Source organism: Rissa tridactyla, chromosome 3 (assembly GCF_028500815.1).
Source record: "Rissa tridactyla isolate bRisTri1 chromosome 3, bRisTri1.patW.cur.20221130, whole genome shotgun sequence".
NCBI lineage: Eukaryota > Metazoa > Chordata > Aves > Charadriiformes > Laridae > Rissa > Rissa tridactyla.
The window spans coordinates 17218767-17239400 of NC_071468.1; the positions used below are offsets into that span (position 1 = coordinate 17218767).

A 20634-nucleotide genomic window follows, 5' to 3' on the forward strand; every position below is an offset into this window, starting at 1 on the left:
AAGGCAATTATCTGTCATTCCAGACCTGTGTGCTAGTTTAGTTCTGACTCGCTAAGAATGCTGCTGCCTCATTCTGCAGTAGTCTAGGTTCTGTTGGAGGTCTTCAACTGAGTTTTGGCTGTTTTGATTTAGATTGTGAAGTTTCAAAACAGTCTTCCCCTGCATCTCTCTAGTAATGTGTCCCATGCAATCCCGCTTAGTCCGAAAGGTGATCCAAACTGTTTCTCCCAATGACTCATCTTGATGAGTTTCAGGCCTGGACAGTGGGGCTAAAGTTGTCCTGGGAGAGCTCTGTGAGGTCACCGGGCAGGATGTCCTGTCCCTGGAGTCCTTAATTTGCCTTCCTGCCTGCCATTGTGCCCCTCTGCTCCTCTGGACTTGCAAAGATGGGCCTTTGATAGGCTCCTGTGATGGGCCTGGGAGCATCCCAGCAGGGTATTATTTGGGCTTCCCCCTTCCATTGTCTCTCTGTGCTCCTTTATGAGCGTGCAGAAGAGTTTTTATCATATAACCTAACAGAGTAGTACAGAAGTTGGATGCTGCTTGTTGAGACCTCCCATATAATTTTCCTTTTGTCCCCTTAGCTACCTGTGGGAGATGCGTATGCTTTGGAGTAGCTGAGAAACTGTTCTTTATTGAGGAAGAAATTTGCAACAAAGCAGCAGGGGATCAGGGGTGGAGGTAAGAAAACTGTGGTGAGGAGAATGAGAGGACAAAGAGGAGCTTGATGTCACTGAGAAAAATCTGTTAATTCATTGTGCTTACAGCTTTTTCCTATGACTTGTGGAAGGAGGATTGCTGCCAGGGATAATGTTCTCTCCTGGTGCTACAATTACCATGCCGCACTCAGCCAGTAGAAGAGCAGCACAGTCTCAGCTTTCGCATAACTATCTGAATCGTGGATTTTTCATGTCCTGCAAGAAACTTGCTGTTTCCTGACACCATAGTACTTATACCAGAGACAAACCTGCAGATTGCAAGTTCTGAGCTGGAATTTCCTGTGTAAGTTATTCAGTGCATACTGTGTTTTCAAGCTTGTGTGTTGTACTTTGGATATGGTAATTCCTAGTGGACTGGAATATTCTGCTTTGGCTCTGAATTCTGTGGTCTAGGTTTGCTTTTCTTATGACTTGACGTCTTCATCCTGTGTGAAAAACTTCTGTGAGGCTTTTTCCTTCTGTGAAACAAATAGCACATCTCTTCTTCACTTCTCCTTTATGCAGAGGAACTTGTTTGGGGAATCCACATCTTCTGGTCCCCAGCCCCAGTATCTGTTGTCCTTCTGTTGTTCTCTCTCTTGTTCTTGTATTCTTAATATTAAAACCTAACATAATGATTACACAAAATCACAATTCATTTCAGTTCTATCCTCTGCTTTCCCTGTTGTTCCGTTCATGTTTTTGATGCTCTTGCCTGTGCTTTCCTATTCTTAGAATGCCTTTACTAAAGTTCAAGAAAAGCAAACTAATAGTGTTGGCTGCCTTTAAAGCATGTTGACCCTGTTTGTTTTGACCTCCTTCTTCCCCACCATGTTCTCCGTACTTTGGGCAGCTGGCTCATACTGGAAACTGGGGCAGGACTCGCCTTAGCTTAGCTCGGTGTAAGCATATTGTCAGCACTAAAGAGGTGCATGTGTTACCATTGGAGTCGTCCCTGCGGAATCAGAGGATTTGTGTGCCTTATACTGGTTTGAGTTTACAGTTCTTCGGGGTTTTCTGTAGTTGGTGTTCTTATCTGTGGTGGTAAATGGAAAAATTCCACTAAGTCTTGTCTTGTTGCATTTAAAGAATGGTGAGAGGAGGTATGTTGGGCAAAGCGGGGGGCAAAAAGACTTCCCGCTGCAAGGAGTCCTTGGGTAATGTGAGCAGTAGGCTCTGTGGCAGGTTATGCGTTCTCTCCTTGCCAAATGCGAGTAAAGCTATTCCAGCTTTTCTGCCCTCATCGGAGAGACGCAAGGAGTGTTTCCTCCTGCTCCAAAGTATCCAGTAACCGGGAAGTGCAGTTCTTTTCACAGTAATAATTCTGAGTTTTTGTCTGCAAGTGGCATATCTCTAGGAATGGGAGAGATGCACTTACATCCTCTTAATAGGAATGGGTTGAACCGGTGGATGATGTTTAGTTACCCCAGAGAGCTCAGTAATGCTAAAGGAATTAAAAGCATAGGGAAGTTGTAGGTTGTAGTTACAAATGAAGAGTACACAAATAACCTTGCTTATTATCCTTGCTGTTCATCGTACTTGCAAAATAAGCTAATTGTCAGGGAACACCAAAGTAATTCCTTAATTTCAGTGACTGTCTCCAATGTATGAGAGCATTAACAGATAAGATGATACTTCAGCAGATTTAAATACTTGGATTTAAAACGAGTTATCGCGTGACAGTGCTGAATCCTGTGACTGGTGTGTTTCCAGTCCATTGAAGTCTAAGCAGAGACGGTATTATTGGCAGGCTGTTGGACAGTCAAAATGCCACAAGTTAGTCACAGCAAAACAGGTGATGGTTAAAAACCCAGAGGTTTTTTAAAACAGCAGTTTCCTAATAAAGACTCTGAGGTGACTTATCATGGAGTATTCTCAGCCGTCATGTTACACTTATTGTATCAAGAAGCTAGGACTGGGCGCTTTGACTGCCCCTGAGCCACGTGCTGATAGACCCTGGGAGTAAATGGTGATGTGTGGGAAGAGCGGAAAGAGTTTTGGATGAGTCCCTATACAGGGGATTCTCCCTGCAGCTTCCCTTTCCCCGCTTTCTGTCTGTGTCCCACAGAGGGAAAGCAGTAAGTAGGAAGCTGCTAGAAACACTACAAAAGGTGCATTGGCCATAATCTCCTAGGAACTGTGGGGAGGAAAAATAGCTAATTGCTTTTTTTTTTTTTTTAATTGCTTGGCTCCTCACTAATGTTTCAGAAGTGATAGAGCAGATCATAAAGCCTTGCTTTCTAGTAAGCTTTCCTATATGGAAATGTCTAGCGAGTGGGTACGCACTAAAGCCTTGTCCTAACAGCATCAGACTGGCTGATCATTCCTGCAGCTGCACGGGAAAGCACGACTCACCCCTCTTCCTTGCATCACTTGGGCTCTTTGGTGTGCTGCTCTTCTCTAATTCATGCCTCCTGATGCGTGCCGCACAGTGGTGATGAGCGCTCTGAGTGCGTGGGGTTTGCTGCCTTGCTATGAGTAGCGATGTGTACAAGAGGAAAACACCTGGGTTTTTTTGTGAAGTGATAAAAAGGAGCTTGGTTGTGATCAAAGCGCTCTTGGTGCGCTTGTGGAAGAGCGGCATTAGGGAAGTGTTGCTCTCGGAAAGGCAGGCTGCTTACAATGCGTATAAACACGGGACACCTGCGTATACAGCTGATGCCGTACTTCACTAGCTGACTGGTGGGATCGCTCATGCGTTCTTCACTAGAGGGAAAAGTGGTCAAAAAAACCATCCTGCATCTTTAAATCAGTTTCACATCCGCTGAGATAAAACCCAGTAAAATCAATTGGCTGAAGTACAGGGCTACCACAGAATATCAGTCAACCTTAGGTTGTGCTGGTGCTGTAAATGTGTTTTGTCTTTCTGAATTTCCTCTCATTTTAACCCTGAATTTATACTTGGATTTGTGGGTAACAGCAATATACCTGTAAAGCTTTTTGTCCTGAAATTACTTGTACCTATGGTTAACTGCTGCCTTAATTAGGTTGTATTTTATGACCTTTACTCAGCCTTTATGAAACCAGACCCCAGTTTGGTGCGTTTCAAGAGTTGAGTCATTTTCAATTGCTAGCTACTATTTTACTCATCTTGTGTTTTTTGTAAACGGGGAGGGATTGTCAGGTTCTGTGTATAGGTATCATATGTTGTATTTTTATCTGTTGTTCATATTTCTTGGTGAAGGATTTCTCAGCCGATTTAGACTCAGATGCAATGATTAGATTTAGGAGTTATTCTAGGGGCATGAGAAATGCCCAGAGGGGAGGGTTCAGCTCTGTGACGTGTGAAATACCAAAGAGGCAGCCCGGAGGGTTTCTCTCCTGCCAAGTAGTAAACTTCAGAGAGAAAAAGGGAGAGAGAATGTAAGCAAACCAGAGTGAATGCTGAGCTCTGTGTCTGGCAATTAATAAAGCAGGGAGGATGAATGAACCATACTACGAAGCAGTCCAGGATTTCTATACATCTGACCTCAAGAAACCTATGCTGAAGGAAGCAAATGTTTGGCCATGCACTGGAAAGAGCATCAGCAGCTCTGGAGTTTCCTTTTCTTGCCCACATGCCTTTCTTTGCCTCTCCTTGTTGTGCCTGACGGGCAGTCTGCTGGGGCATCCTCAGTGTCTGGATTACAGGCCACCTTTCCAGCCCCCTGTTCACCTGGAGTTCTGCTCTGCCTATGAAAACTTTGGCTGCTGTGACCAGGAGAGAGACAACAGCATTGCAGCAAAATACTGGGACATCATGGATTATATCGATCCCCGGGGACGTAAACTGTGTGGAACGTATATCAAGGATATCCTGTGTCAGGTAGGGCAGAAAAATAGCATCTGCATCCTATGCTTTGGGCTGACTTGGGGGTCAGTTGTGATTTTGATAGCCTCTTACAGCTAGCTGTGTTGCTGTGAAAAGAGGCGTGAGAGTGGGGGAAAAGTGGGCTGATGGAGTAACGGTGCCTAATCCTCAGTGTGCATTTTGCGAAGTGCTTTATGAGAGATGCGTCACTTCGTGTGGCATCCGGCAATAAATAGTGATGCTTGTGAGAAATAATGATTTACGAAAGCATTGTCCAACTCTGGTGATGATGGATTCCGTGATTCCGTGATGATGGAAATCCTGCTGCTCTAGTAATTTTCTCATAATGAAAGGGAAAGTTACAGGTCAGTACTTATTTTCTCCTTGCGGCTACTAGGTGCTGGATTAAAAATTCTACAGGACCAAACGATACAGGAATTATCAGGCAGTGTTTGGATCCCTGGACCCCATGAAGGATGTGTTTTGATTGTGGTCCTGCGGAGGATGTCCCAGCTGCTGCGGTTGTTAAAGTTGAACAAAATTTAATAGGGGCAATGGTTTCTCACAGCTGCTGCAAGGTCCCGAGGCTTCATTCAGTGCATTTTCACTAGTGCTGTCTGCACACTGTCCACCTGGCTCATAGACACAGGCGCTGTGCAGTTAGAAAAGAACCAAAGGCACTGTTATTCCTGAGCTTTCCCCCCTCCTTGTAATTAGAGGGCAGAACTGACCTGCTGTTTTAACAACTGTTAGTCACGCAAAGCTGGACTTACTGCCTGCCAAAACACAAAGCCGCCAAAACACACACTTAATCTTACCAAGAACATATAAAACTCTTCAAATTACTATTTCTTTAGCCCTAGAATTATCTGTGTACCAAAATGTTTCCTATCTTTTTGGATGCTGTCAGGATTCTGGCATCTCCTTGGGTTCAGAGCGGACACCCTTTCAGCACCAGGGCTGAAAAAAGTAGCATCGGGGTTGGGTGCCATTTTATGGTTAGTAAACCAGAAAAAGATGTGTTACAGGTCCCAGCAGAACCAGCAGTCTTAGTGTTATGAAGACTTTTCTACGTGTTGCAGGTAGTAAAAAAGACTATAAAAATGTGCCTATTGCTTCTTTGCTTATTCTGCAGGGCATAATTTAATTTTTCATTTGTTTTAAGTGTATGTTGTAGCAAAAACCCAAACCCACCCTATATATTTTCTTATATGTTTTTAAAAGTAATAAGTTATTACTCTTTTCGTATCTTTCTAGAGTAGGATTACTGTTAGATCTTTGGGGAAGAGCTTGTGATTATGTTATGTGTTGCTGCTCTTGTTCAAGTTGGTGACAACAAGGGAAATAAGGTTGGGTTCTCTGGCACGTAGTATTTGGCTGTTGAATTAGTGGAGGAGCAAAGATCTACCAAATGGTTTTGTTTTAGTGATGTCACTTTGCTAGATTGAATTGTTACTGATGGTCTCATATGGAAGGGATGGAAAATAATGGTATCTACATTCTACCACCTCCACAGTATCCTGATAGTTTGTAGTCACTACCCATGAAACGTTGACCTGTACTTAGGGCCACATCAAATACAAAGAGACAGATGCAGATACGTGATCAGGATAATTGTGCCAAGTGCTTATTTCTGTTCCGTTTGGCAAGACTTCAGATAAACTGCTGCTGGTAACAACTGCTTTCATTGATATTATTTGTATGGAACTTGGAATGCAAAGATTAGACTCGGAAGCAATGGTAGACAAAATAATATTATTAGCTTTTGTCTTTTGAACAAACCAAATTCCAAAGAAGAGGTGTAGGTGCTTATTGATAAACCTGAATTATTAGTACCTGCTCTAATTTAGTGAGAACAGCATTATTTCACGTCTTTTGGGGGAGACCAGAGTAGTAGCAATGCATTGTAACAAAGGAGCTCATTCAGTTAGGTGTTCCTTTAGTGCCAAAACAACCAGACAGTAAAAAAAATGGGCAATTTTTTTTTTTTGGTAATGAGTGGTGTGCTGAGCGTTGCACAGAGGAACCTGGTTTCGGTGACTGCAGCAGTCCTGCTGGTCCCACAGAGCCCAAGAAGGATGGCACAGAGTGCACCTCACTTCGGCAGTGGCGCTGTCTGCTTCTGAACAGGTATGAGACGATCAGATGGGGATGTTCTGGATCATGGATTTTCTGCTGACACTCTAAACCAGACATTTTTCTCTTGAAAATTAACAAGCCTCTTCTAAGAGGCATCTAAAGCAATCTGGCTTTGCTGGTAGAGCTGCTTCAGTTTGCATCGGGCAAGATCTGGGTCTGTTTTTGCTAGCTATGCTTGTTCTAAGCAGGACTTAGCTGCTACTTGCACCAAAAATAAATGTCAGTGCTTGTATAACTACCCTAGATTTGTTAAATGAGGCAGAAAAAATACTAATGTCGTAGTTCTTCATTCTTCGACTGTCTATGTACTTACCTTCCTACATATGTGCCCAATAAAAATCTCTGGGTAGGCCATTTCAGGCTGCTGGCATGAAATAACAGTAAAACAATCTTTCTGCAGAATTTAGCTGCTTCTGTTTTAACTTCTGCCATTTTATGCTAATTAAAATAGGGGTGGGATTTTAATGGGAACATTTTATAGAAGTTTTGGCACAGAATTTTTGCAAAATGAGGAGTTTAAACTTAGGTGCAAATTCAAACACAGTGCCTGAATGCACAGCTAAAAACTTAATGATATTGGAAGGAACATTAGATACATGACACTGAAATGTTGCTTGCGGTATTTTTTTTTCCTGATGATCACATATAGAGTCAATGGTAGCTACATGAATTGCAGAAGATGAGATTTACTTATTTGAAACAGCTTTAAATTTCAACTGCAGTCTGCTTCAGTGATACTATGCATGCAAGAACGTGATCGAAGTCGTACAGCATCAGACCAAAGACTAACTTAGCCCGTACATTTAACCATTGTACATCTTTAGCACCTACAACTTCTGGCAGAATTTCACCTCCTTTTTTTTTTTAAACACAGCTCCTGCTACTTCTATCTAGTGCTCCCTCATTTTTCTCCTGGGGGAAAGGGTGCACAAGTGACCCCTATGCATCTTGTCAGTGTCAGCTGTGACAGGTTTACAGACCTCTGTCAGCCTGTTACCCTACTCTGATCACCTCTCTGCAAGACTTCTTAGTCCCATCTTAATTAGCTGTTCTGTATCTTTGACTGTCCCTGTGGATTTGTTCCCCTACATTGCTTTTGGGAAGGGGGACCAGAGCTGCGTGTGGTGTTGAAGGTGTGGGTGAACCTGTACCTGTTTTGTTTTCTTTCTTTTTTTCTTTCCTAACGCTTGATTAGACTTAGGTATGGGCTTAAGTGGCTTAACAAAGTAAAATCTTAAATATATCTGGAAAAGGCAGTGACGCCTGATGACAGGAAAGATATGTCCAGATTTGGGACTGCTGGTCTGGAGAAGTCTGAAGTACGACAGCCAACATTCTCCATAGTGCAAAGGGTTGCTGCAGCGAGGGAGTTAAATTCTTCTCTCAATCCCTTAAGAACAGGTTACAAAGTACCTAGTTTAAAATCTAGCAGGGCAAACTAAGGGGAATGTCTAAAGGCTAGATTGCAAGAAGAAATTGCCTGTCAATTCCTTAAATACCTCAAGTTGTGGAGAATCCACAGCCTCCGTAGATGTACTTCTTTTGGGAATAACTTAAGTGCAGCTGGTTGTGCTTTGGTAAAGGAAATAACTATGGACCCCTAAATCCCCTTTAGCCATATTCTGAGTGACTTTCTACTACTCCACTTGAAAGGTGACTCGTCATGTTCTCTGCCTTACGAATTTTTCGTTTTTTTTTAACCTGTTTGCTTCCATTAAGGTGTCTTGGCTTCTCCTATGTGCAGCCACATATTTAGTTTCTTTTACTTTCTAGGAATGTTCCCCATATGCTGCACATCTCTATGATGCAGAAAACCCTCGGACACCTCTAAGAAACCTCCCAGGGCTTTGTTTTGACTACTGCTCCGAGTTTCACTTCAACTGCCGCTCTGCCATCGGCCTGCTGACGAGTGATAAGCACATGCAAGAATGCTGCGAGACAAACAAGACGTGCTTTTGCAACCTCCTTCACCTACACGATGAGGACTACTGCTTCCCCAACGTGCTGAAGAACACGGCCCTCAACCGCAACCTGGGCTCAGTGGTGGAGGACCACAAAGGTTGCCTCCAGCTCTGCCTGACTGAGGTTGCCAACGGCCTGAGGAACCCAGTGCTCATGGTGCACGCAAATGACCATACCCACCGCATGTTCGTAGCTGAGCAGGTGGGAGTGATCTGGGTCTACCTACCTGATGGCAGCCGTCTGGAGGAGCCCTTTTTGGATATTAAAAGCATAGTGCTGGCCACGCCGTGGATAGGGGATGAGAGGGGCTTTCTGGGCATGGCTTTCCATCCAGAGTACAAGTACAACAGGAAGTTTTATATCTATTACTCATACATGGATAAGAACCGGGTGGAAAAGATCAGGATCAGTGAATTGAAGGTTTTAGCATCTGATGTCAACAAAGCTGACCCACTCTCAGAAAGGTAAAGTTCATGCTGAATGCTATTGTACGCCACAATGAGAAATTATTTTTCTTTGTCCCTGTCCTTCCCCCTTGCAGAACCTGCACATTCCCAGTCACCCTGGTCTAGCTGTATGACTGGCCTGCTATAAAGCTACCAGAGGCAGGTTGGCTCAAGGTCACACAGCAAACTAGAAGCTGCAAAAAGGACGCAGGATCTAGGCTTCCAGGTCATCTTCTCTCTCTATCTTGTACTCTTGCCTTCTAAAGGGCAGTAATAGCCTTAAGTCTATTGTGGAATCAGCTGCCCTGGGAGAACAAGGATGACTCACTACAGTGCTATACATTGCTTTTATCTGACACGTGTGCCCCTACCCCATCCCTCCACTAAGAAAAAAAGCCAGTTCTCAGTTATGGAACAGAATAGGTTAATAGCAGACTTATTTTCTCCAGAGTTTCACAATCACCATAAGATGCTTCTGAAGCCCTCAAATTCACCAACTGTTTCTCATATAAGGAAGCAGAACCCACCCATTGCAATCAAAGTTTAAACGGCAACAAGTGTTCCCTGCAGATGAACACATTATCTATTTGTAGTCATGTTTTTGGGTGAGCTGTGATACTCCTGTGCTCGGGGTGGTGGGTGAGCTGTGTAGCACAAGAGGTGTTAACGCAGCGCAGCTCAGAGCTGTGGCGCACAGGGCAGCCGTAGCACTGGGTGGCTGGTGGGAAGGGAAACATGTTTCCTCATGGGATGCTGCCCTGGAAGGAGCTGTGCTATAAGGCAGGCAGGCAGCCTTGTGCCAGGATGCAACTCAGCACCATATCTGACAAAGCCGACAGGTCCCATACAGCTGGGAAATCTTGCTTTCTTCTGTAGAAGTCATGCGATATTTCTGCAGCCTACCTGAATGCTCAGTCCTTTCCAGTAGCTACATCCGGAGTTATTTCTCTCTTCTTTTTTCTTTTTTCTTTCTTTTTTTTTTTTTTTTTTAAAGGAATCTTTTGGAGCTTGAAGAACCAGCTGCAAATCATAATGGTGGGCAGCTGCTCTTCGGTGTGGATGGCTACATGTATCTGTTCACAGGGGATGGAGGGAAAGCTGGAGACCCTTTTGGAAAATTTGGGAATGCTCAGAACAAGTAAGTTGGAGGGCAGCTGAAAGCCTTGAGCTTGTCCATCAAGACGCGGGGTTTGGAAATGAGACAAATGTGGAAGAATAAAGTAAGAGTGCTTCCCAAAAGTGCATGTGCATCTGCAAGTCTGTCCAATGCAGTACTTCAAAAATTTGAATTTTACGTTTTTGAAAGCTGAGGGAACCCAATTTGTTGAGAGGGGGAAGAGTCTTCTGTGACTTAAACAAGGTTGGAAGACATACCAGCTGTTGGTTTATCTCTTTTGGACAACTAACTTTTCCTTTGGAAAGGGAGGAGAGGGAGAGAATTATTCATTTCCAGTTGGCTCTAATGCTAGGATTTGTTTTTTTCTGTCGTTCTCTTTAGGAGTGCTTTGTTGGGAAAAGTCTTGAGGATTGACGTGAATGGAAAAAGCCCTGATGGAAAGCCTTATCGCATCCCTCCTGATAATCCATTTGTGTCGGATCCCAAGGCCCGCCCTGAGGTTTATGCTTATGGGGTCAGGAATATGTGGCGCTGCGCTGTTGACAGAGGGGACCCTGTCACGAAAAAGGGAAGAGGGAGGATATTTTGTGGGGATGTTGGTCAGAACAGATTTGAAGAAATTGACATTGTTGTTAAAGGAGGAAACTACGGCTGGAGAGCAAAGGAGGGATTTGAATGCTACGACACAAAGCTTTGCCACAATTCCTCTTTGGGTAAGGAAGAAGTTTCTTACAGAAGATTACTTTATTATACACGTGTATTTACTAGACTATAGCTCCATTTTTCCAGTGAAGCTAAATAATCCAGTGTTGTGTGTTAAAAAGAGGTTGTTTACTACTTAAGAGCAGAATATTCCTTCTCCCCAGCCCTATAGTGTTGGTATGAAATGATGCCCTGCTTATTCAGGGAATTCCTGCACTGGAATACACTGCACTGGACAAGGTGTTTAGGGTCAAAGGCTGTCTTTTGCAGATAGAATTTTCCTAGTGAAGTCAGGAAGGCAGTGGATTGCGTTTAAGTAGAAAAGCAATACTGTGTTCTCTTCAGAAGCTCTGAGCCATGGCTATGGCTAAGGAGTGGACCAGGCTGATGCTGAGATCCTGAAACAAATCCTGTGGAAGAGGCATGTGTCCTGGCAAGTAGGGTGCTGGAGCAGAACACCCAAAAGCTCTGCTCTGGGTCTGACTGTGGGTGTGATGGATAAACTCGCTGCCTTTAAAAAGAGTAGATATTGGCAGTCTTCATAAAGCTCTTTGGAAAGCATGGTAGAACAACTGGGTATTATTATAACATTCTTTAAGCTGTTGGAAGAAAACACCTGGTCTCAAGCTTATGTAGATGTTTCTGAAACACTTGTAGGAACAGGCAAGGGCAGAGTATGTGTTATCCTCCTACATTTCTCTTCTGCTGTGCTGGTACCCACATGGCTCTCAAGTTTTTTTGTTTGGTTGGTTTTTTTAATGGCTCAATCCTCAATTGATAACAAAACTAAATTAGATTTTGCTGCTAATCTATGGCTTTTAATGAACTGCATTTGTGATCTTTATCCTCATCACTAAAGATTAAAGATAAGCTACTTGATTCAGGGGAAAAAAGTGAGACCAAAACTAAAATTTTGGAGGATCTGATATTCAACCCAAGAAAGGGCTAAATTCAATTTTAACATTGCCAGAGGCATGTTCTATGCTAAGAATGTCAGCAAACCTATGAAGATGTTAACTTGGAATTGCTTGATTTTATTCCCTTTTCTAAAAATACTGCAATTTGTAAAGACAATTCCTGCTAAAATGATTGGTGCAATCACAAACCTGTAAGAGAGTTCTTCCTGCACACTGATACCTTTCTGTATTGCTCACTTGACGCAGAGCATCTTGGTCCTATGTGCTATGGAAGCTCATCATAACTAAGCTTTGATAAGCGACTACACAGAGAGCTCCTTAAAGCCCCCGGGTCTTTTCTGTCCTGGAGTAAATGACTGAATTCCCACGGAAATTTAACTGTGCTGTTTGTTCAACTGTACTGCTCCTTCTAGTCATTTTTGTGCCCGTTGGTGTCATAGAGCAATGGCTTTTTGATGCTCTCTCAATGTAGATTTTCTTACTTCTTGTGCTTCTGTATTTCACAGATGACATTCTTCCAATATTTGCATATGGCCGCAACGTGGGCAAGTCAGTCACTGGAGGTTATGTATACAGAGGATGTGAATCGCCCAACTTGAACGGCCTCTATATTTTTGGTGATTTCATGAACGGGTGAGACTAATTGTTTTCTCTGTAGCTCCCATTCTGTACCCATATTTGCCTTATCTGGGCAAATAAGCATATCAGAGTATCCTGAAACCTTTTCAGCTGGAGTAAATGAGAATCCCACATGTCCGTGTATTAGATTAAGGGCTCTGTTTGAAGATTATAACAATATTTTGGTTGGAATCTAAACTTCCTCCAATTTAGAGTCCTTAAGATAGGTTTGCTTTTGTTCAGATCTGTTTTTCCAAAATTCAAACATTAAGGCTAGTCAACAGTCAAGGCCCTCACTGACTTTTTTTTTTTCTAGTAATGCATGATTTTGACAGGAACAAATCTTGATAATGGAAACATAAAACACAGGGTTTTATTTTTCATCCAGTCGACTTATGGCTTTACAGGAAGAGGAGAAGACAAATAAGTGGAAGAAGCAAGATATCTGCATTGGTAGCACAAAAGCTTGTGCTTTCCCTGGAATGATCAGTTCTTATAGCAAATTCATCATCTCCTTTGCTGAGGATGAAGCAGGTAGGCATTGTGCTAGCCATACCTTTATTGGAAACTACTGCCAGTTCTGTGGCGTAGGGAAAATGTGTAAAAAAAAAAAATATGTTGCTCCTCACGTGCTACTAGAGACCAGGCACTGCAAAACAGGTTTGTGGCTATCTCAACACGGCAGGTAGGGTTGGTATGGGGTTCAGAGAGGTCTCCTGCCCTGTGAGGCTATTGCAGATCAGCTTGACGGAGAGCTCAGGAGACAGACCCTCATGTGAACTTGCAGTCTGAATGCTCCAAGTTCTCTAAGGAGTTTGAAATCCTGTTTGTTTCAGCCTTTCCCTGTCCTTTTGTTGTTGTTCATTTATGCCGTTTCACTAATAAAAAGACTGTAACAATGCAGTTTGTTCTTTCATTGTAACAGCTCATCCTCACTTGAGTTCTTACAGCTTGTCTGAATTTCCACCTCTTCCTTAGTATAAATTCCTCAGACTTATTCACAACAGCAGCACTTTACACTGTGGATTATACACCAAGGCTTTATTTAGGGATGAGGAAAGCCACTAATTTGAAAGTCAAGTGGAAATGTCTCAGTGCTTAGGATTATTGCTATGGTCACGATGACCAGATCTCTCACCAAGGTGGAAGTACCAATGCATATTTTGTTCACTTTTCATATAGTTTCCTGACAAAGAGCTACGTAATACAAAATGACTGCAAATTTTTTTGAGAACACAGATGTGCTTTAATGAGCTCTGATGCTTCACGATTCAGCAGAAAAGAGATTTGCTTGTAATGAAAAGATCCTAGATTGTCCGGCTACCATATTCTGTCAAATATGCAGGGAGGTGCAGGCTTTGTTGTGAAGTATGTACAATTTTAAACTGTTCTAACACGTGGAGTGAGTGGATGTTAAATGCCTCTTCTACTGCTTATTCTTTCAGAAACCAATATGGTATCGTTGTGTAACTTTTGTGATAAACAACAGCTTTGCCTCTTTTGCAAGCTACTATAACTTGCCTGGATATTGTTCTAGTGGGCGCTGAAGGGAAGGCATGAGGAGTAGTTGCTGTCCTCAGCAACCACACAGAAATAAGACGCTTCTGTCTTCCATGGATTAGCCAATTTAGCCCTTGTTGGTATTTTTTTTTTTTTGTATGACTACAAGATGGCTAAATACTTGTTGTGTGGTCTTCCCCTCTGTTTGTAGCTTCTGGCTGCTTCTTTGGTACAAACAAGTTTAAAAAATACATATTTATACACACGAAAGTAACCTTTTGGAGGGCCACTGACATGAGGTAATGAAGGTCCTGCTCAGGCACTCTGCTCGATCCAGGGCTGCTGGTTCTGCATGGAATCCTGCTGCAACCAAGACATCACTGGGTGTCCCTGGGAGTCCATCTGCACAGGCAAGGCAAGACCAAAGCCCACCTCTTGAAAGTAAGACGTGACTGAGGGAGTGACTGAAGAGGTTTTCTTTTCTGACCATGTGAATTAGTGAAGAGCAAGGAAGGAGGGAAACGGAGAACTTGGGATTCAGCGTGGGCACTTGAATCTGAAACTAGTTTTCTTTTTTCGCTTCCATTTAGGTGAGCTGTATTTTATGTCTACTTCTTATCCCAGTGCCTATGCACCACATGGATCGCTCTACAAGTTTATTGATCCTGCAAGGTTAGTAATTAAAGATGTTCTTCTGTGCCAAATTTTTATATAATCAATCACCATACATTCTCCAGCTATCACAGTAGAATGAATGTTAAGTACTGCTGATACGTAATCTCACTGACCTCCACATCCACTCCTTGATTTTTGTTCGCTCACTGTACATCTGGTGCAACTTTAGTCAGTTTTAGTGAATTTATTCCTCACCCATCATACCTGTGCATCCATAAATAGACAGAGTTCAGATACCGTAAAGGTCTGTGACAGTAAAGATCAAAATAATTTCTCCTTGGGTGCATATCTGAAGTATTGCACAGTGGTGTTTTAAAAATGACAGTCCATATCATTCAGGGTCATGACATCAAGTATCTGTGATGCGCTTTCATATAAATAAATAAATTGTTGTCCACAGTTTAGTTTTCTTCACAAAGAAGAACCTGGTGGTTCATGCGGTGTTCAAATAATAATTGGAGCCTGAACCTGAGTTTTTCCAAGCAAAATGTTTTTTCGCCATTACACGGTTATCCCTACTGAAGTCTGGTTTTAGAATAATAAGCAAGCTTATGTAATTTTTTCCCCTCCGGAGCTTTTAGATCTTCCTAAAAAGCATTAAATGAGTCCCAAATCACCCTGTAAAGTAGATACAGTACTAATGTGTCTGTGCTGTTGCCGAGATCTCAGACATTAACAAAAAGAAGAAAACAAGTTATGTTTTCTTGGACAGTTAAATCCAAAGCTAGATAGTTCAGTCAAACTCAGGTGATGGAAGTAGGAAATTGAGTCTCTTACTTGCTGTAACTACTTGAGGAGTCTCTTGCCTTTAACAGTTTATTGTCTGCCAGGAAGTTTTTGAATTGTAACATTTTAAAGCAAAAAAAAAAATAAATTTGTGAGCTAGCATGAACGTTGGGAGCTTGAGCATGCTCTATTTCACCAAAAAAAAAAAGGCCTGCAGTTCCTATGCCACTCCTTAATGCACCGAGAAGACTATGAGGATGATAAATCCTCTCCTCTTTCCCACCGTAAAGTGAGAAATGCAGCTTTCTGTTTCACAAGCAGCCTGTGGGAGCCTTTCCAGGAGACTTCCCGCCTGGTGTGCAGGACTAGGGTGCAGGAGAGCTACCAGGCTGGTGAGGGGTCTGGAGACCAAGTCATATGAGGAGAGGCTGAGGGAGCTGGGCATGTTTCGTTTGGAGAAGAGGAGGCTGAGGGGAGACCTCATTGCCCTCTACAACTACCTGAAAGGAGGCTGTAGAGAGGTGGGTGTTGGCCTCTTCTCCCAAGGGGATAATGACAGGACCAGAGGAAATGGTCTGAAGCTGCGGCAGGGGAGGTTTAGATTAGATATTAGGAAGAATTACTTTACTGAAAGAGTGGTCAGGCACTGGAGCAGCCTGCCCAGGGAGGTGGTTGAGTCACCATCCCTAGAGGTATTTAAGAAACGTCTAGATTTGGCACTTCAGGGCATGCTCTAGTGGCAGAGATTGTAGGTTGTTTGGTTGGACTCGATGATCTTAAGGGTCCTTTCCAACCATGAAGATTCTGTGTTAGGATGGCTCCACAAGGGGCAGCAAGCTCCTGCCAGAACTGCGATGGTTTCACTGCTGAGAAGGGCTTCCCGGAAAGAAGCCAGTTCTTCCCTGCGCTTTTGGAACTTCGTATCCATCACTTCTAGAGCAGGACCAGGCACTTACGCCCTTGGCTCTTTGGAATTTATTCTTGTATTTACTGGTTCCCCTTGTTTACCTTAGCCCGGATGCTGTTCTGCTCTTTTCTGTTTGCTTAAGCACTTTGTGAGCTTGTCCAGGGCGTGCAAAGTGCTTGACTGCTCCTCTGGAAGCTGAGCTTGCTTGGCCCTGGAGCAGAGAGCCCCAACACCTCCAGATCCTTGTTTGCACTCTGGCTTCCTCCTGATCATATCACGAGCAGAGATTTTTTCCTTTCTCCTTTGTGTTTTAGTGCTGTTTATAGGATTCTTCCATTTCCATCTCACCATGAGCGGTGGCTGGGATAACTGGCCCCTCTGATGGGCGCAGTCCCAGTCTGTCCAGCCCAAACACTCCCTGCTTCCTGCCCACACTTGAGCAAACACCCTGGCAAGGGTTGCAAGCCACGCAAATGCCTGCTACAAAACATTGGCGGGGCCACTGCCATCTACCTGAGGGCAACTCAAACTTCCCAAGGAACCTCCCAGGAAAGCGGATGGCAGCAGTGCCCCATGCCCTCACTTCAGCTTGCCTCTCCACCAGTGCTCTTGGAGATAGCAAAGTGGCTGGCATGCCTGCATTGGCACCAAATCCCCAAAATGTAGAGAGGAGAGACAGGGGACAAAAAAACCCCACACCAACCCCCCCCCCAAAAAAAACCCCACAAGCACTGCTGACAACCTTCCTTTAGTAACTTTTTTTTTTTTTAATTAAAATGGTATGGAGGAAGCACTTGGCTGTTGCCCCTGTCTGAAGGAGAATACTAATCACAAGAAAATGTGTTGCCTTAGGTCATGCTTTGCTTTTTGCTGTCAAGCATGCCAAACTGGAAGAGCCTGTTATTTGTCCTACAGCAGTTCCTTTGGTGGGTACCAGAAAACACAGGTCCGTTGCTCTTCCCCCTTCCTGTTGTTTAATAAGTGACTGCTTTTACCACCGGGAGAATGTGGGGTTTTTTTTGGTGTGCTTTTATACTGTGGGAGGTTGTCAGGGAGGAACGTGGATACGTTTTCTTTGCAGTTGTTGCTTCCTCTCTCCTTGCCTGTACCTTTGTCTCACTCCTCTTGCTGCAGCACTATGTTGGGTCCGGAGCGTCACCCTTTGAAGTTGGCACTAACTTTTGCGGGGCTGTGTGGGAACGTTCTGCTGCATGTACAGAGATCCTTATGCTGCAAGTGGAAAGTACAGTTACCGGCAAGCCTTGTTTGCGTGGATGAGACTCTTCCACCTCAAGGTGTGATGCATGAGCCAGTACTGGTGAGGACAACCCAAAGTGACAGTCTGAAGTTCAACCAATGCATTCACCAGGCTTCTAGAAACAGCATTGCGCCGTGCCTCCAGCAGCAGGGCATGTAGCTGAAACACACCTAATCGGTGCCCTTGAATTCAGTGGTGGGATACACACAAACAAACCAGCTATCGATATGGGATAAAGACAGTCCAGACTGCCTGATGGCAGAAAGTCGACCAGAAGGGTGGTAGAAGAGAAGCTGTGGCTTTCCAGCTGCTGTTGCTATTCAGGCAGGGATTTTATGGCTTGCAGCCCTGAGTTAGGCTCTTAAATTCCACCTATGTTGCACTCCAGGTGCCTAAAGTGCTCTCAGGCCTCTTTCAGCAGAGGTAAGTGACAATGGGGGACTGATGTGTGCCTCTGGAATAAACAAACTTCCTCAACGATCTCTCAGATATCTGCATATGGCTTTCTGTTTTTCAAGGAGAGCTCCACCAGGGAAGTGTAAATACAAGCCTGTTCCAGTGAAAACAAAGAGTAAACGGATACCATTCGTTCCACGTGCAAGTAAGTTGTTAGGCTTTAATTTAATGGTAAGCAAAACATATAATCATCTTGCAGGCATGCAACTGAAATCTTCAGCATTTTTAAAAACTAAACCACTCAGCAGGTGCAATCTTGAAGTTACATTATCATATTTACACAGAGACACAGAATGGTTCGTGTTGGAAGCGACCTTAAAGATCATCTAGTTCCAACCCCCAACAGCCATTTAATGTCTACTTCTGTCACCTACTAGATGCCATGCCTTTTCTTAATCCCAGTCTCTGATTATTTTTTTTTTCCAAAGTGTTGCCAAGTAATAGTGTAAACGGGCCTCAGAAGGGAACTGGTGGCTTTGATTCAGGCATTGGATTTGGTCTAGGAAGTCCAGAGAGCCTTGTCCCTGGCTCTGCAACAAGCTCCCTGAGTCAAATAATCCCGTCTCTGTAAATCTAGGGGATTCAATCTTCCTTTCTCCTGGCCTTTTTCTACCCTATGTCCCAGGCAACTATGGCAGGGTTACATCTTACTGTTGAGTAGAAACAGTGTTGAGCAAGTTGAGTTTATCTTGTCTGGGACTTCCAGATATTAGTGTAACATGAAAAAATCATATTATTAAGTCTGCCAAAGAGGTGTGCAAGGTTTCATCATATTCTGTCTGGACTTATTTCCCTTAAATACACATTCATCATTTCTAAAATTAAACAAATTTTATTTCCAAGAAACCTAAGGCTCTTTTGATGGAAGAAGAGAGGTTTATATAGTGTGTATTTCTTCTTTCAGAATGTCAGCTATTTTTAACTGTAGCTCTAATAAGGGTTTGTATCAGTCACATCTCTGAATTAGCCTTTTGTCTTGAAGCAGGGATGCTGAACCATGTTAATTACTTTCCTCAGAGACTGTCCTTGAGCTGCTTAATGAACATTCAACAGCCAAGCCTCTGAAAAAATCTTCTACCCCCACTGCAGCCATCCCAACAGTTTCTTCTAAGAAAGGTAAAAAGACCTCATCCACCAAAATAAAAGCACCAACAGTGAAACTAGCTCCATCTGGTAAAAGGAGACAGAAAATCAAAGCTGAGGCTAAACATCATAGGCCAACGCAGAAAGAAAAGGTTTCACACACTTCCAGAACTACACCAGCACCTCCTCTGGCAAAAAAGAAGAGCTCCCACCTAACCAGAAACAAGATGCTTCTTCCAAAGAAAGCAGCACTAGCTAAGGAAAAACTGAAAAAGAGGAAGGAGAGTAGGTTAAGAAGCAGCTTTTGAAGCTCTCTGATTTCCCAGAAAAAGCAAGTCACTTAGAAGATGGTGAAATGAATGTTTTGAATCGTAAGCAAATAAAAGAGAATCAGTTGGCTCCCTATGATGCACCTCCATTAACGTCAGTGTTACCAGTCTCTATCTGTGTTCTATTGAACCTTAACAGCACCAGCCTCCTACTATTAAGTTTCTTTGTAAATCCTGCTCTGATGTCCTTTTCTGACATAAGTAGTTATGAGAGTATCTGGTGGACATTCACTGGTAAGATTTGACTGTCTATGCCTGTCTAATAAATCTAAGTGCCTCCAGCTTTCAGCACTTGCATCTTTTATCTAAGAATATGAAATAGACAACTCAGTGACCTTGCTCTTCTTTTTTTTTTTGTCCTTTTAACTGAAATGCAGTAAAAAGTACATTTTAATAGTATTTGTCTTTCAGACAATGGAATTAGATTATTATTCTTTTTTAAGCAATGTCTTTTCAAGGTACGATCACCTCCAGGCTCCTAAGGATCAGAGAGTTGTAGAACGGTTTGGGTTGGAACGGACCTTAAAGATCATGTAGTTCCAACCCCCCTGCCCTGGGCAGGGACACCTCCCACCAGACCAGGCTGCTCAAAGCCCCATCCAGCCTGGCCTTGAACACCTCCAGGGATGGGGCAGCCACAGCTTCTCTGGGCAACCTGGGCCAGTGTCTCACCACCCTCATAGTGAAAATGTTCTTCCTGATATCTAATTTGAAGCCATTACCCCTTGTCCTATCACTACGTGCCCTTGTAAAATGTCCCTTGTAAAATGTGCCTCCTTTAGGTACCGGAAGGCCGCTATAAGGTCTCCCCGGAGCCTTCCCTTCTCCAGGCTGAACAACCCCAACTCTCTCAGCCCGTCCTCACAGGAGAGGTGCTCCAGCCCTCTCATCATCGTTGTTCAGTAAGTCTTAAGAACAAACAAAACCAAAGTAACAGAAACTGAGCAATCCCCCAAAAATGCTAGTTACTGTTGAGCAATTGGATCAAACTGTCATCTGGCCACAGGCTGGACTCTCCCCTCCTGGAGAGGACCTCTTGGCCAGCAGAGAAGGGCTAGGTGGTGGGCGCTGGGTGGTGGGCACAGCTCTCCCTGCCTGAGCCTTTTCTCTTCCCGGGGTTGAGCGCTGAACTGGCGGGGGCGGGGGTCCCCGGCAGCGGGATTGAACGCTGGGGAGTGAAGATACAATGGGGTGCTGCCAGAAGCCGCAGGAGAGCAAGGACCGTGGCGCGGCATCACCCGCGGTGGAGGCGGGGCAGTCCCTTTGCAGTTCCAGCGTCACCTCTGCCGCCGACCGCCACCCTCTGGGGAT

The 20634-nt window shown here is 43.8% G+C and overlaps 1 protein-coding gene across 10 annotated transcripts; it reads left to right on the forward strand.

Moving 5' to 3' along the window:
* Positions 1–899: 899 nt before the first annotated feature.
* Positions 900–19611, forward strand: HHIPL2 (HHIP like 2). 10 transcript variants are annotated; one of them, XR_008465508.1, is made up of 11 exons: positions 922–1002; positions 4112–4503; positions 8401–9053; positions 10030–10173; positions 10534–10865; positions 12278–12404; positions 12778–12923; positions 14480–14561; positions 17050–17515; positions 17974–18056; positions 18929–18947. XR_008465508.1 is itself a non-coding variant. In XM_054195708.1 (11 exons), the coding sequence occupies exons 2-10, from the start codon at positions 4120–4122 to the stop codon at positions 18015–18017; spliced, it is 1986 nt and encodes a 661-aa protein (XP_054051683.1). In that variant the 5' UTR covers positions 922–1002; positions 4112–4119; the 3' UTR covers positions 18018–18056; positions 18929–19060. The 10 variants fall into 10 exon arrangements, 8 of the variants coding, with proteins under 8 accessions (XP_054051679.1, XP_054051683.1, XP_054051684.1 ...); XM_054195708.1 differs by having other exon boundaries at positions 17050–17123; positions 18929–19060; XM_054195709.1 differs by having other exon boundaries at positions 17050–17123; positions 18894–19002.
* Positions 19612–20634: the final 1023 nt, after the last annotated feature.

What these genes read in the sequence shown, in the direction of transcription:
- HHIPL2 (XM_054195704.1), top strand. Translation starts at nt 4,120, where the DNA reads ATGAATGAACCATACTACGAAGCAGTCCAGGATTTCTATACATCTGAC. An exon ending in GCTGACCCACTCTCAGAAAG is followed by an intron (nt 9,054 to 10,029) that starts GTAAAGTTCATG and finishes TTTTTTTTAAAG; the next exon opens with GAATCTTTTGGAGCTTGAAG. An exon ending in ACCATTCGTTCCACGTGCAA is followed by an intron (nt 18,057 to 18,928) that starts GTAAGTTGTTAG and finishes TACTTTCCTCAG; the next exon opens with AGACTGTCCTTGAGCTGCTT.